Source organism: Rhinoraja longicauda, chromosome 26, assembly GCF_053455715.1.
Source record: "Rhinoraja longicauda isolate Sanriku21f chromosome 26, sRhiLon1.1, whole genome shotgun sequence".
NCBI classification, from domain to species: Eukaryota; Metazoa; Chordata; class Chondrichthyes; order Rajiformes; family Arhynchobatidae; genus Rhinoraja; species Rhinoraja longicauda.
Genome location: NC_135978.1, coordinates 12,676,262 through 12,693,178, shown reverse-complemented (window position 1 = coordinate 12,693,178; position 16,917 = coordinate 12,676,262). Strand labels below are relative to the sequence as shown.

The following is a 16,917-nucleotide window of genomic DNA, read 5'->3' as shown; positions in this document are numbered from 1 at the left end:
GGTTGCTAAACTGGACTGAATTGGCTTTTCTCCTGTCATGGCCTTGTGCTGTTGTGATGGGATTGCTGTGGGGGCCAGCAGAGGTCCGTGGCTTGAATAACCTTTTCTGTCATAAGGAAATGTGAGATTATAAAAAAAGTTGGAGCACAGATATATAAGTTACATGCAACACCGGTAAAGTTCTGATTCTTGGACTATTTAAACTGTTGTAAAGGATTAGTAATGGGATGTTTGATTTTTTTAAAATAATGACAATAATTATGATCATGATTCTTGCTCTTTTAGGTTCAGCCACCTTGAATCGGCCGAAAGTTATCATCGTCATTCAGGAAGGAATAAGAGTTGGTAATTCTAGCTAATAACAAGATTGGCAATATATCAGTATCCGATTTATTTCAATCAAAGTTGGGCAACTGAGAGTGGGTTATATATCAAGTGGAACAATGAGTAAATGTGAACCGTGCAGTGTTTTTAATAGCTGTATTTATTCAAATTATAGCAATTTACCAGAGAAGTTACACTGAATTGAAAACACAGTACCCCATTATACATGTGGAGCCAGCTAATGGTTAGTTCGTGCTTGGTTGTGAAAACGTCTGCCACCCTTCAACCATTTCATTCAAAACTTTTGAAGCAATAGGTTTTAGTTAGGAGATTTGAGCGTCCCGTTTTCTTGTCCTCATTCTCTTTATATTATTAGCTTTTGCTGGAGTACTGTTCCACAGAGAGTGGCTGCCCTCCATTATTCAACCCAAAGACCCATTCTTCATAGGCATCAGTTTGGTGTTAGATAGAAGCTGGGAATAACATATGTGAGCCTGATCATAATTCCTGCCCGCAGAAGGATACCTAGCAGGAGAAAGCAATGAAGCCTTGGCTCCATTCTCCTGACACAACAATTTTAAGGTCCACTTCAGGACGCCTTCACCACGGTCCTGACTACCATATTCTCGACTGCCAGAGTCCAAGGACTGTAACCAGTATGGCTGGGGGTCACACCAGGTGATCCACATCACCCACTGAGCAATGGGCTGCCCCAACCTCTTGGATTGCCTTTCTTCGAAAGGAGCACCGTATTTCTGAATCCTATGCTGTCTCGTTGAAGGACTTGAATGCAAGCCCTATGATTTGTGTACATTTTATTACAACTTGTATAGTTATTAAGGATTCATAAATATTTGAGATATTTAAAGAGTGACTTTTACAGCACATAATTTTTAACACCTCAGAAAATAAAAATCTGTTCAAGAGAAACTTTAAATTGTCCGTGACCTCCCTCAAAGCCCTCGTGTGGCTTCTAATACCAGTGTTCCAATAACGGTCCCTGACCTGTTTCTCTGCCCACTCATTCTGCCTGATCTGCCTTTCTGGTTTTCCTTCAAATAATTATGGTCCACTTTCTGATTTTTGATGCTTCTTCTTCACATTTCCAACAAGCAGCATCTTAATTTCAAATGCCTTGTTCTGAATTTCTGTGACCGCTCCCATTTATTTTTCTTTCATTCCCACTTGATCAGTGGCATTCTTGGTGCTTCAGAACTTTCAGTAAAGTTATCATCCAGCAAGCTCTAAAAGAAATGAGGATGAGATTCTTGACTTTATTAGTGCCTCAGGACTCAGTTGGAATTTAAAGCAATGAATAGAAAGCTTGTGCTGTCTACATGTTGTGGAAATCTCTGCAGGGTTCTATTCATGACTTAAATACTGACCACAAATGTTCAGACAGTTGCGCTTTTATAAGTCTAGCTGCATTAGAAACCCTAAGAAGATAATAGTGGTAAAATCAATTATTTTACCACCAGGAGAGATCCTAGCTATTAAAGTATGGGTGAAGAAAGATCAAGCCTGCTTTCAACAAAGCAAAATGGGATAACTAAAGCATGTTGAAAATGCCTCCTATTTAAGCACAACACCCAACATTTATTGCAGTTATTAACCTAGGTTAGATTCCTACTGTTTTAAGTGCTTTATAAAATGGATGCATTTTTCCCAGTGAAAGGTGGGTTGTCAAATATTGCAATTAATTATTTAGATAGGCAGAGCTCCAAGCCCAAAGCTTTGTGTGTAGGAACGGTCTCCCCGCCCGAGGGCAAGGATGAAGACTGTAAACATCTCGAATCCCTGAAGTAAACAGTGCCCTCATCGTGCTACAACCCCTCGGGATTCTGGCCGTGCATTTGTTGCTGAATCTTCTGCAGCATTTCTTGCATTCTCCGCAACTGCAAGACAAAAGAAGCAACAAGGCCACGATTATTTTACAAGGAAGATTAAGTCTTCTGGTCCACATGAGAACAACTGCAGGTGTATTTGTGGTCTCCTATCTTATCCGACTGACCACCCAAGCTGTTATAGCCAGGACTGACCCTGTCCTGCCTGGGAGATCCCAGCATATATTGTCCACCAGAGGTTATTATAAGAACTCTTTGCCTTAATTTTCCCCCCTCGTTTCCCTTGATAGCTGACCAGCTGTCACACTCGATGACTTAAAATAACAGATTGCATTTATATGGCAACTTGTCTACATCTGCATTGCCGATGGAGAAAACTGGAAAAGGGGCTGATGTGAATTGGTGAAGCTTATGCTGAGTAATGTTTCTGGTGATATAACCATACCTTCCTCTTCAAATAGAGTATTCTTTGTAAGCTGGGCTCATTCAGAGGCAATCACATTGTTTATCCATACTAGGATGTCAAACCCTAAACAATGTATTAGTGGCAACCCCAAAGAAGGGTATTGACCTGAAACGTCACCTATTCCTTTTCTGCAGAGATGCTGTCTGTCCCGCTGAGTTACTCCTGCATTTTTGTGTCTATCCAAGTCAAATACGCTGGTTCACGAAAATATTCAGATTTCCAGATTCAATTCTTGACCATCTTAAAGTTTAAGCCTCAAGGCCAAGTAATAAGTTACTCTAAATATAAAACATAGCACATAGAACATAGAAAAGTACCGCATAGGAACAAGCCCTTCAATCCACAATGTCTATGCCGAACATGATGCCAAGATAATCTAATTTCATCTGCCTGCATATGAAATACCCTGTCTATGCCTCTCGTAATTTTAGATACTTCTATCAGGTCTCCCCTCAACCCCCAACGTTCAAGATAAAACAATCCACGTATGTTCAATCTCTCCTTATAGGTAATATCCTCTAATCCAGGCAGTAAATGGTAAACATTTTCTGCACTCTTTCCAAAACCACCACATCCTTCCTGCAATGGGGCAACCAGAACTGCATGCAATACTTTAAACACGGCCTAACCAAAGTCTTATAAATCTGCATCATGACTTCCTGACTCTTGTACTAATTTCTGCGCCCATTGAGATTGAGCATACCATACGCCTTCGTCAACATTCCATTTGCTGTGTTACCTTTTTCAGGGAGCTCTGGAGTTCTACCCTAAAATCCCCGTGTACATTAATGCTGTTAAGGGTCTTGCCATTAAACATATACCCTCCCCTTACATTCAACCTCCTAAGGTGCAGCGCTTCACACTTGCTAAGATTACACTCCATCTGCCCATTTCTCCACCCATGTCTGTAGTTGGTGTATATCCTGCAGTACACGTTGACAGCTTTCCTCACTGCCCGCAGCTTCAGCAATCTTGGCGAGGGTTCCATGAAGAAATAGAGTGAGCCAAGTGTACGGTTAGCCTGGAGATTTCTCTCAATAACGCAGATTAATTAACTCTTCAATATACCAGGCGTGAGGTTAGAAATCCCGGAGGAACCTGCAAGTCTTGATGTAGTCAGTCACTTGAAAGAGGGCTAACTACGACAGACACATTTGTTCTTACCTCCTCGTCCTTCTCGCGGATTATTTTCTCCGTCTCATTATCCGTCAGACCTGATACAATGGGAATTGGAAAATCTGTGCCACTTTCCCTTGTAAGTTTGCTGAAACAAATTGTAGGAACATTTGAGTGTATATTTATTGTACAACATTTCAAAGCTTATGAACTGTGCTCGTTTCAACGGCTCTCTTCACCTTTTAGATGAAGAACAGAATCAGCAAAACAGCCATGACAATTATTTTCTTTTGGAATATCATCACTAGAAGATTCCCAAACTGGTTTATTGCATTGCTCTTGCAGTGAGCCGGGACATGACATTTGCAGTCTGCTGCCCCCATTTCCAAGGTGGACAGGATGAATAAGACAGTTGGTTTCATTATTTCCATCCTTACTTCCTTCAGTGGCCAAGGACACATCTCACTAGATGTGGCGATTTTTTCCAATCTGAGTAAGCTTTGATTTAATCTCTTTTTTACCCCATCTAGTTTATCTACCTTGTTCTCCATCACCATAATTGGAGGCATCTTGGAGAACCACACTTCTCAGCCTCTTCTTCTGCCACCACAATATTTCCGTGATCCAACATTCCTTTAACTAAATTTTTACTCTATATATTTAGAACAGATTTTAATATTCTTTAATATGAAACCTTCTGAGCTTCACAATGTACACTTTACAATACACTGTAAATGGATTGATTGTAGTCATGTATTGTCTTTCTGCTGACTGGTTAGCACGCAACAAAAGCTTTTCACTGTACCTCGGTACACATGACAATAAACTAAACTGAGCTTCCCCCACGTCCTATTAGTTTCTATTTGCAATCTGTTAAGCTTGAACTTGTTTATTTAGAACCTGAGAATTTATTATGTTCGGATGAAAGGTCATTGATCTGAAATGTGTACTGTATCCACTCTCCAGATAGTGTCTGACCTGCTTAATATTTCCAGCAATCTCTGATTTATTTCAGTTTTCCAGCATCTGCAGTGTTTTGCTTTTGAATTTCCCGTTTCACTTTAAGGACTATTTCCAAAGACATCCTGGGATCTGTAGCTTTAAATGCCATTCATTTCTCCATTAGGTATGTATTGTTTGTACTTAAACTCTATTTGAAGGCGATACACATTTAACCTGGCAACTTTGTTTCCCTTTGTAAGGGCCAGATCCTGCACAACTAACCAAATTGAGAGACACAGTAAATAGGACCAGAAGCAGGCTATTTGGCCTGTGGACCTGTTTCACCATTCAATGTGCTCATGACTGTTTCATGTTTGAATAATCCTTATTATTTTCCATTACTACTCTAAACTTAATGATGTGGTGATCACAGTTTCCAAAATGGTCTTCAAACAAATTAAGTTCCACTTGGGTCCTATTCCAGAACCAAATCCAACACCTGGTTATCAGTTGGACTGTTGTTATGGAAATGATATTAGCTGTTGAAAAATGGTGTTTATATCGAATGGCTAAGAGCAAATAAGGCTATAGAAAGTGGTGAACATTGCCTGGTCTATCATGGGTATTAGCCTACTCACCATTGAAAGGATATGCAGGAAGTGCTGCCACATGAGACTGCTATTGGCTTCAAAGCCCACGACCATCCTCTCATCTCATCGCTACTATCGGAAAGGTGAATACAGTTGTCTGAGAATCATTACCTCCAAAGTCAAGAACAGCCCTTTTTTCCCATCAACTGCACCATAATCTTGTACCATTCTGCTGTTTTGCACCCATTGGTGTATTTATTGTTTTTTATCACTACTTTGTTTATGGTATATACCTTTAAGTTTTATGTGAGCAAGGAATTTCATTGCACCCTGTTGTTTTGAATTTCACAGCATTCTGCTGTTTGCACCTGGTGTATTTAACAATAAACTGGTCTGTATTCACTTGGGTTTAATGAAGGAAAGATGTGCATTTATAAATTGCCATTTTATAACTTCAGAATGTCTCAGAAGACTTTTTATGGTCTAATCACACACAGGAAGTTTCTTCAGAACATAAACATTATGAGGCAATCTATTTCAGTGAATTTCATTCTTCAGGATACCTCTTGGGATATCTCGATCAGTTCCATCCTCTGGATCATCCCTGAAGTTGACAGTCCCACTATTGGCTACGCCTTTAGGTACCAAATTTTAACTCTGGAGTTTTCTGCTGTCACGCACCGCTTCCTTCCTTCAAGATGCTCCTTACATTTGTGACTGAACGTTTGTTATCTACCTTAATTGTTATCCGAAAGTCATGTTGTTTATCTGGGTGCCCAGCAGGTAGGGCAATCTCTTCTATTCTTTAAAATTAAGTGGGATATTTTATATTCACAGAGGGAGGATGTCGGCTTGCTTTAATGTTTCATCTGAAAATGCACCACCTAGTGGTAAATTCCAACGGACCTGCATCAGAACATCAAATTAGTTATATATTCAGGTTTATGCAATGAACTTGATCCCAGACCGTCTAATTTCAATGCAGTAGTGCTAGCATTGAGATCAGGCAAAAATGTTATGATCAGGAGCTGAACGAATTGAGGTCTTTAAACATAATCAATGGAGTAGCTGGAGAGAGGCCATCTCCTATGGCAAGCAGATCCAGAACAGATTAGCACAATTATAAACAGAGCATAGCAATTCCAATCATAAAAGACTGTTACAACCAAGGGGAATGGTTATTCCCCCTTATTCAGCGTTATTCCACGAAAGCTATGCATGCTGGGCCATGCTCAAATCGACAGGTCATTATATCAAGACATTTGTGTTGTTCGGAGGTAAATGGAATTGACACACTGATCATCTATGCTTCGAAAAGGCAGAACAAGCCTTAAGAATTAAATGCTGCATTCCTGTTCCCTTGGGTCATCTCGGTTAAACATAAATGGGTTAATCAATAAAGATTGTCTGTAGCCTTGTGCTTTCTGTATTTCATGTCATTCACAGGCTATGTAACAGGATCAAAATGGTACTTTCACATCCAACCCTGCAAAATATTTTGGAAGTGATACTTTTTCTGTCCAATGCAAAGGCATTGGTTTTGGTCACATTTAAAATTCCTTTTCTAGTTTGCTGCTGAAAATAAAGTGGATCTAATCCGAGGTGGGAGTCCCATTATTTGATGCATGCAAATCCTGCTTTTGCTTGTGATAAAATGCTTGTAAACATTTGATGAACTCCACTCAATGATGGTGCTTTTGTAAATAACCAAGGGACAACAGAACTCTCTTATAGACTTAGCTTGTTTTGTTTATTTGTGGTTTTAAGTTAGTCAACCTGCGGTGACTCTAAGTTCTTGAGTAAAACAGGTCTGAAAATGACGATTTGTAGGAAACTCAAACTATCTCAACCTGCAACAGAACCAGAAACATTTAAAAATTCTTAATACCAATTTCAAAACGAATCATTTCTAGATTCCAGGGAATTTTTTTTAGTCCAAAGAGGAAAACCTGGAGAGAGGCAGTACAACTGAGAATGCTGGCTTCAACTTTCCTCAGGACTGACTGTGGAGAATTCACACCATCGTGTCACAAAGGGATTTGCTCATTCATCCAGCCTCACTGCTAATCAATGGCATCATCTCTGGTTTGTATCTCACCTTTTACTCCACATCCCTTGTACCTTTTGGAAAGAAAAGAACTCCATGATTTAAAAACACATTTCCAGCAAGGTCTATTAGCAAGAACTGTGCAGCCTTGTTCCTTTGTAGTGCCGATTCTCCCTCGCGTCCCAGAAAGATTAATTACTACACAACTGCAATTACTTGCACCAGACTATCCAAGCCTCCCCTTTTAGAGTGTAGGCTGGCTTCAATGGAACCAGCTATTGATAAGAATGACTCTTTACTAACGTGGCTATTTTGCTTCCAAATCTTTGAACTGAGCAGGCAGTTGTGCATGACAATCACTGCATGAGGTTAATTAATTATACATTGCAATCTCTCGGATCACTGTTGAGTTGAATAAATGTCGCCACCTACATCACCCTGTTCACCTTTTGAATTGGTTGACAGCATGAATAATAATGTGTTTCAGATACCGAGTTGACTACGTTATTTCAGTATTGCAAAGTAATTAAATATTGACCCCTTTTGTGTTCAGGAAGTGTTCAAAGCAAGAGATTAACCTGCATATAGACAGCAGCTGTGAGCTGGTCAAGTTCCCTCAGGACAAGCTTTTCTTTCTAATGAAACAACTAATTTAAATACTGGAATGAACCAAAGCACCCTGTTCCAGACATTTTTTATCAGCATATTTAATTACATTGCCTGGTTTCATGATGTGCAGATGATTTCCAAACAAAATCACTTATGGCAGACTGAGAAGTTGCAATCATTTTTATTTTTCAGCTATATTATATTTATTTATTTATTTATTCATTTTGGCTACTCACCTAGCATCTTTTTAACCTGGTTAAATGTACTTATTTCTCCGGTGAGGTGCTATTTCTCATTGACGTATACCTTGTGTAGTTCCAATGGTTTATAGCTTTCCAGAAGAAAACTGTGGTGTGCAATGTTTGTACGTCTCCTTTCCAAGAACAACAATGGTCAAAGACGTGCATGGCTTTGAACATATCCAATATGCCAGCTGAGGCAATAATGGAACCAGCAATTATTTACATTATGCTCAAAAGTCAGCCTGTGCAATTCATCTCAGTCGCAATTGTTAAACGGTCTCATTTTATAGGAAAATGCTCTCATCTGTGCGGTTTGTTATTCCAGAAACACAAGGAGTGCCTGGTGGATATGTCCACATGATGCAACACTGGTATCCACCTTGACCACAGCATTACACATTTCTGATTATATTTCTGACTGAGTATTGATTTACCTACTAATCGACTGTGCCAAACAAAATGAAAACTGGAGAAAATTGTTTAATGGCTTTAAGGTGACAGGGGTAAAGTTTAAAGGGGATGTGCAGGGCAAGTTTTTTTATTTATTCAGAGGGTGGCGAGTGAATGGAACGCACTGCCAGGGGTGATCACGGTTGAGGCAGATACGTAGTGGTATTTAAAAGACTGGGATAGGCATATGGGCTGTACAGGGAAAGGAGGGATGTGGATCATATGCAGGCAGACCTGAATTAGTCTCGGTATCGTGTTCAGCAGTCAAAAGTGGGCCAAAGCACCTGTTCTATGGTCTATTCTACCTGGTGGTCAAAGATCTCATTTGTGTTGGTAACAACTGTCTCAGTTTGTTCTGCCACAAAGATCTATGCACGTATATCCCAGATACCAATGTTCCTGCACTATCTTTAGAAAATTCACCTTGTTTGTATTTCTGCCTCCCATCCTTTCTGCCAAATGCATCACCTCGCAGTTCTCCGTGCTAAATTCCATCTGCCACCTCTGCACCCGTTCTGGCAGCTTGAAATTTTACAGTGTCTTTATTAAGACTCGTGTGGCAACAAACATGTACAGCAAAAAAACACAAGCTGAACAAGTGTTCAGTTTAGCTGCATATCAGTAACTGAGGGGAGGGTGCCCAGTCCATCTTGGGAAAGGCCCCAGTCCTCCTTAAATAGTGCAAGGCGACCGTTAACATTCACAACCTAATATTCAACATCCAGGATAGAAGACCTTTGGACCAATGAAGCAGTTAAGTCTGTGCCTAGACCCCAAAAGAGAGGCAAACTATAGCAGTGGTGGAAAGAGGAGTCTTCAACATTGAATTCTCCTTCATGTTCTGAGGAAATCCCAAAAATGGTTTGCAAACATGTTGATTTTACAGAGCAGAAACTTTAGTTGTAAAGGCTACTTGGGCCAGCAGGATTCCTGCCAGTGGGATTGAAAGGATAACCATGCTTGGTAGAGGACTGCTTCTCTTTTCTATCTTCATAAAAATTAAAAATTGCTTCGCCCTTCTGGAAAGTAACGACTTGCCTCGGCTGAAGGCATGTAGGTTCTTTTCTTGGGCAATATTACAGTTGCTGCCGTATCTGCCAGAACTTGACTTGATTTTAGGGTTGAGGCCCTGGAAAGCAGCCTTGGTTCAGTCATGCCATTCCTAGTAGAGGAATTACAGTAGTTACCTTATTGCAGATGACTACATAAGACTAAGATAGCCTTTCAATTACTGAAAATATCAAACTGAGAACGACCTTAGAGAGTTATTAGGAGCAGGAGATGTTTCTGATTTTGTAAACTGGACAATAAATGTTAGGGTCAATTCCAAGCTTTGGACCTCATCTGACTGGAGCTTGGGATCTCAAAATTTTGCTCCATAATTAGTCTGCAATGTAAATCTTCAACAAGACCAAGGACTGGTCTAGCAATGAACATAACCGTTAGACTAGTATTGACCAGGGTGGGTACGGAAGACTGCTGAGAGCAATAAATCCCTGCATTTAGTTTTTAGTTTTTGAGATACAGCGTAGAAACAAGCCCTTCAGCCCACCGAGTTGATTCCAACTATCGACCACCCATTCACACTAGTTCTATGTTATCCCACTTTCTCATCCACTCCTTACACACCAGGGGCAACTTACAGAAGCCAATTAATATACAAACCCACATATCTTTGAGATGCAGGAGGAAACCTAAGTGGTCACAGGGAGAACGTGCAAGCTCCACACAGACAGCGTCTGAGGTCAGGAACGAACCCAGGTCTCTGGCGCTGTGAGGTAGCAGCTCTACCAGCTGTGCCACCTGTACTGCCTTTAACTACTTGGAAGACAGTGGTGTATGCACATTAACATTAACACTGGGTAAAATGTATGACCAACAGAATATATTAATTTTAGATAAAGGGAGCATTTGGAGAGGAGAGAGGTTCAGGTAGAATGAGGCAGAATGAGGATTAAGCAGCTGAAAGTGCAGCTATCAATTTTGGATCAGCAAAGGGGAAGATGTATGAAAGGTTGCAGGCAAAAGATCAAGTGAGAGAAATGGTACAGGTTGTAGCCAGGCAGAAACTTAAACAGGATAGGAAATTTCAATGGAGAGTTTAGACCCAACAAAATCAGCAACTAAAGTGGTGATGGGCCACATGCACAATGGAGGAACAGCATGGCATGTTTCGCTTGGGCAGCTTACAACCCAGTGGTCTGAACGTTGATTTCTCTAATTATAAGTAACCCCTGCATTCCCTCCTCCCCCATCCTTGTCGTCCTACGAGTTCCACTGTTCGCATCCCTGTATCCCTTCGTTATCACCTCGTCCCCAGCGTACAGTGGGCCATTATGGGCTCCACTCTTCCATGGTCATCTGTTGCTGACCCTGATCTGTTCTGGCATTCCCCCCCCCAAACCCTCTACTTTCAGTCTGAGGAAGGGTTCCGACCCGAAACGTCACCAATCCTTTTTCTCCAGAGATGCTGCATGAATCGCTGAGTTACTCTAGAACTTGGTGTCTCTCTATGGGACAAGTCAGGTGCAGGAGGGAGATGCAGCGGCAAGGAATGTCATGAAAATTGAGAAAATGGTCCTCCTGATGAGAAGTGTAATAAAACATGGTGTTTATCAACACAACGATTCAGGTTAAGTCAGTGAGAGGGAAGTGGGAGTAGCAATTGATCATCTTTCCTCATTATGACATTTCTAAGCAAATAAATGATAAGGAGGACAGAAGCCCAAGTAAAGAGTAGGCCATATGGATAGGCCACACAGATTGCAAAGAGAATTCCACACTGTTTTGGGGATTTGGTGGGGGAAGGGGAAAATGAAAATGATCTAAAGACTGTAAATAAATGTACTTGAGATTTTCTTTAAGGTAGCAATCAAATATACAATCACAGGCCTGGTACCAATTTTAGTCCCAAATCAGCTCATCTGGGAACATCAGACTTCAGATCAAGGTTGACAAGTTATTAACTTTTCTTAAATAATGTCACCTGTGGGCAAGTGGATCTTGCTGTATTCTTCTTCTGCAACCATCTGTTCTGGGCCAGGCCGTCTTTTTCACTTGTCTTAGACAGTATTTTCTCTTGCTCTAAACTGTGTGTTTCTAAAGCTTGAATATCTGTGAGGTAAGAGTTTAGGAACTTGGCTATAGAGTTTCTGCAAAGCCAACAGCCTGAGGGCATGGAAAAAGGATTTTTCATCACATTCATATCGATGTTGTCTAAATGTATCTTGTTCTCTGATACTACATTGTGGTATAATTCCTTTCTATTGATGTACATTGAAAGATATTCCACTTTCATCTGCCTCCTGACATGTCATATTACTTAATCTATTGTGCCAATTGCTTAAGTGTTCCTACCACCTAGAAAAATGGGTTGTTGGTGGAGAATTTGATGGGTCAGAATCGCAGAATTCCTTAGGCCATTTGTCTACTATTTCTTTTCCAAATCCGACCATTTTCTTTCTGCATTTATGTTTAAAGAAGGCACCAAGCCAAAAAGTCTTAAATATGAACAGAATAGGTTGTGGTGCAAACTTGATTAAGAGTCTACATTAAAAGCCTTGACTGCAAATATAATCCCCACTATTTAAGTATGAATGGAGAGCGAAAACAAGGAAACGTGACATCAATATAAAATGCTGACATCTATTCTTCAGGAAGTGATAACTAAACACTTGGAAAAAAAAGAAACAAAGTGCTGGAGTGACATCAAAAGATCAGGCAGCATCTCTGGAAAATACGAATGGATGAGATTTTGGGTGGGATCCTCCTTCAGACTGAATCAATAAAACAACTCCCACCTTTTCTTTCAGTCCCTCCTCCATCTTGCTTGTACCATGAACATTAAGCTGCCAGTCCCTGTCCCTCTCTTGAGTCTCCATAATGGCTACAACATCCCCGTCACATGTATATGTTCACACCTTGAGTTCATCCGCCTTAGTCAAGCCTCCCGCATTAAAATAAATGCAACTTAGTACAACAGTCCTTCCTCGATTCTTACCATGCTCCTGTCTATTATGTCCATTGAATTTTCCTTCATCACCTTCCATACTGACTTACATACAGCCTCTCACCTGCCTCATTCCTGCACTGAATCGTGTCCCCCTGCCAATCTAGTTTGAACCCACCCGAGTAGCACTAGCAAACCTGCTGCCAGGATATTGGTTCCCCTCCAATTCAGGTTTAACCCGTCCCTCTTGTACAGGTCACCTCTGCCCCAGTGGTCCAAGCATGTGCCCGTCCCTCTTGTACAGGTCACCTCTGCCCCAGTGGTCCAAGCATGTGCCCGTCCCTCTTGTACAGGTCACCTCTGTCCCAGTGGTCCAAGCATGTGCCCGTCCCTCTTGTACAGGTCACCTCTGCCCCAGTGGTCCAAGCATGTGCCCGTCCCTCTTGTACAGGTCACCTCTGTCCCAGTGGTCCAAGCATGTGCCCGTCTCTCTTGTACAGGTCACCTCTGACCCAGTGGTCCAAGCATGTGCCCGTCCCTCTTGTACAGGTCACCTCTGCCCCAGTGGTCCAAGCATGTGAATCCCTGCCCCTTGCACCAATTCCTCAGTCATGCACTCATCTATCTTATCTTCCTGTTCCTCCCCTCACTCGCATGTGGCACTGGGAATATTCTGGAGATGACTACCCTGAAGGTCCTTTTTAATCTTTTTGCCAAACTTCATTTTGCTGGGTCTCTTCCCTTTTCTTACCCATGCTATTTGCACCAACACACACAACTTCTGGCTGCTCACCCTCCTCCTTGAGAATGTCAGGGAGCTACTCAAAGAGATCCTGGATCCTGGAACCAGGAAGGCAACACAGGACTTGGTGTCTCGATTGCTGCCACAGAATCTCCTATCTGCTTCCATAATTAACAAGTCTCCAACCACAATGGCCGTGCCTGACGTTACTTCTATGAACGGGAGTAACATCCACTTGTCTGGAAAATCAGCGCGTTCAACACAACCTCTGGGAGGGGATTATTGGAACTTTACTGTAATCAGATTTATTCCATTTATTTTCACACCTTGTCGTAATATTGCATGCACTTACTTCCTGTTTCTCTCCTTCACTACCATCCTGGTCATGCTCTGGATGCATTGTGCTCGGTAGTTTTCATAGTGCACATCACGGGTCACATCTTTCAGGTCCTGCATGTGCGTTCGGATCAACATGTTTCGTAACTTCACAAAGTCACAGTGAGTTGGATTCTCCACTGTGAAGAGACACAACCGGACAGAACAAAGGTTGTGGTTAAAATCCTAGTTTTGTTTCAGAACACAAGGTGTTCCAAAGTACTTTATGAACATTGAATTAGACAATAGACAATAGGTGCAGGAGGAGGCCATTCGGCCCTTCGAGCCAGCACCACCATTCAATGTGATCATGGCTGATCATTCTCAATCAGTACACCGTTCCTGCCTTCTCCCAATACCCCCTGACTCCGCTGTCCTTAAGAGGTCTATCTAGCTCTGTTCTGTTCTGTATCTATTCTGATATGCAGTCATTTTTTATTTGTCATGCAATCAAATGAAAGATTGCATGCAGGGATAACAACGAGACAAAGAGACATAGAGCTGAAGAAGGGTCTCAACCTGAAGACGTCACCTATTCCTTTTCTCCAGCGATGCTGCCTGATCCACAGAATTCCTCCAGCACTTTTTGTTTTGCTCAACTTTCCAGCATCTGCAGTTTCTTATGTTGGGATTTTCCCTATAACAAGGTGACCAAAACTGAACACAAAGTGTGGTCTCACCAATGTCTTGTGCAACTGCAACATAAAGCCCTAACTTCTACACTCAATGCCCTTTCTGATGAAGACCAGCATGAAAAAAACCTTTATCACCACTGTCCACCCGTGATATCATCTCCAGGGAACTATGTACTTGTACTGCTCGGCCCCTCTGTTCTACGGCACACACCAGACTCCAATCCTTCACTGTAGAAGTCTTACGCTGGTTTAACTTCCCAAAAGATAAAGGCACCACGGTAATTCTTGACAACCTTCATGATATCACCCAGTCAATCAAGAAAGGTCAAGTTTATTGTCATATGCACAAGTAGGGTGAGGCAGAGGGGCAATCAAAATCTTGCTCGCAGCAGCATCACAAACACATAGACTCAGACAAACACACAAATACCTATTGTAATGTCATCTGCAAACTCACGAATCATGCCTTATATATTCTCAGAAAAGTTCAGATGTAGATGACAAACAATAATGGACCCAGCACCCACCGATCCGAGGCACATTTCTCTAGTCACAAGCCTTTTCCCTGTGCCTTTTCCTTTGAGTGGTGTGACTTCTCGGATATCGTGTTTAGCTGATAAGATGGGGGAAGATGGATTCATTCTTTTTTTGTTAAGGTCACTGCTTGGGTTATTGCCAGTGAAGAAATGGCCCAAACAAACACATCCCATGCCAATTACAGAGAAACGGTGCAGAAATATCAGCAGACCGCCTTCTGCTGGAAAGCATCATGCTGTGGTCAGTCATCAGATTGTCAGTGTGATAAAAGCAGGAGACAACTCACTTGATTCAGGAAATGCTGGAGATTACAAGGAAAAAAGTGTAGGGCTGTAGTAGGTATGAGCCGAGAGCGCACACACACACTGTGGAAGCATGAAGGGAAAAGAGGCCAACTTCATGAAGGTAACATTGAGGTCATGTTGGGAGGGGCAGTAGACAGATTTAGGAGGTGTTTAGACTACAAGGCGTAGCTAGTTGGAGTAAAGATAAACATAGAATGTTGTAAACAAGACCTAATCATGAGTTACGAAGGGTACTATATTACACCCATTTGTCCGACAAATAGGATGGTTTTAAAAAAATTTATTGCAAAGAAACAAAAATAGGTTACTCTAAGACGGAGAGACAAAGGATGAATGATTACAAAAATTTTTGATAACTGCTGAATTATTAAAAAAATGTAAAATCCATAACGTAACCATTGAAATACAGAATATAAGAGGTTGTGGGTGTTGCAAATCTTTCAAACACTTTGGGTTCTCTCAGAATGAATCCCAATGCCTGCTGTCAAGGCCTTGAATAAACTGACTTGATTGAATGAATGAATGAAGTTTATTGGCCAAGTATGCATATACAAGGAATGTGCCTTGGTGCTCCGCTCACAAATGACAACACAAACATACAGTTACAATTAAGACTTGTTTGGGAAACCACTGCTCTATGAGATGTTCTTTGAGCCTGCCCAATCTGAGCTGTAATTAAGAGGGTGACTGGACCCCACGCGAAAACCAGATTCAGGGTACAGGTTAAACACACAATTTCCTCCAACACTTTGTATTAAAATTGTTATGCATTTGCAACAGGAATGAAATCTAGCCTGAAATTCCAGGAGTCAAATGATGCAGTCTGCTAACTAATTGTAGCTTTTATTAATGAGGAAATTAAACTCATATCCTGAAGAAAGATTTTTTTTATGGTACTGGTGCAGAAAACAAAGAAATAAATTCCTCTGGTAATGTGCCCAGCAATAAAATTAGCCTTCATTATTGAAAGAACCAGTCAAACTATGTATAAATTCAACAATTCTCTGGCTTAGATTCACTTCGCTATGTTTATGCCAGAAACTACGCTGACCAGAGTAAAATCCCTATTGCCACATAAATCTGAAACACGAAACAGGAGAAGGGGAACAACCTACAACCTAACATTCAGTTTACTTTTCCTCATAAAATGTTTTGTTTTGTAGAGGAAGTGATAAATAATAGTGTTCAGAAACAGCTCATACCTCTTTGGATTTGAAAAGGTAAATTTTGAAATGGTACACACACACACACTGACATTTCAGAGATTAATTAGAGAAAATCTCCCATTTTCCCAGTTTTTACAAATAACACAAAGCACTATTGTTGTGCATTACCTTCCACAATTCCCCAGGGATAAAGTCGTCCTCGAACTCTCCTTCCTTTGGCTTCAACCACAGTGTTGCTACCAATCACAGTGAATGGGATGCTGTCCTGGAGCAGATAATTAGAGGCCATAAGAAAACAAACTGGTTAAAGGTGATAGATTTCACTGAAGACGGGACCTTCAACACTGGCCAGCACCTAAAATTGAGTCAGTGTTTGAGTTTAATGTAAACTGTCCACTGAACATTTAGAATCCATCAGGTGGAAACTGGGCTCAGCAACTCTGTGGAACAGGTCCCCACAGGTAGAAACTGTAATTTCAGCATCAAGTGGATACATTTTGGACAATTCTTTGTCATCAAAGAGTGGTGTCAATCTTGATAGGGATGGGAACATAATGTTGTAAAAGATCATAAAGGAC

The 16,917-nt window shown here is 41.2% G+C and overlaps 1 protein-coding gene across 12 annotated transcripts in view; it reads right to left on the bottom strand.

Annotated features, from left to right (window-relative positions):
* Positions 1 to 466: 466 nt before the first annotated feature.
* The window catches only part of LOC144606440 (septin-4-like), a 74,379-nt gene continuing 57,928 nt past the window's right edge, over positions 467 to 16,917 (bottom strand). For 11 of the 12 annotated variants that reach the window (XM_078422519.1, XM_078422520.1, XM_078422525.1 and 8 more), the window contains 4 exons: positions 16,508 to 16,604; positions 13,674 to 13,836; positions 3,799 to 3,898; positions 467 to 2,219 (listed from right to left, as the gene is read on the bottom strand). In XM_078422519.1, coding sequence (XP_078278645.1) covers positions 2,148 to 2,219; positions 3,799 to 3,898; positions 13,674 to 13,836; positions 16,508 to 16,604 — 432 coding nt within the window. In that variant the 3' untranslated portion in view covers positions 467 to 2,147. Of the gene's footprint in view, positions 2,220 to 3,798; positions 3,899 to 9,449; positions 9,793 to 13,673; positions 13,837 to 16,507; positions 16,605 to 16,917 lie in introns of those variants that run through there. The other variant, XM_078422522.1, reaches the window with a different exon arrangement.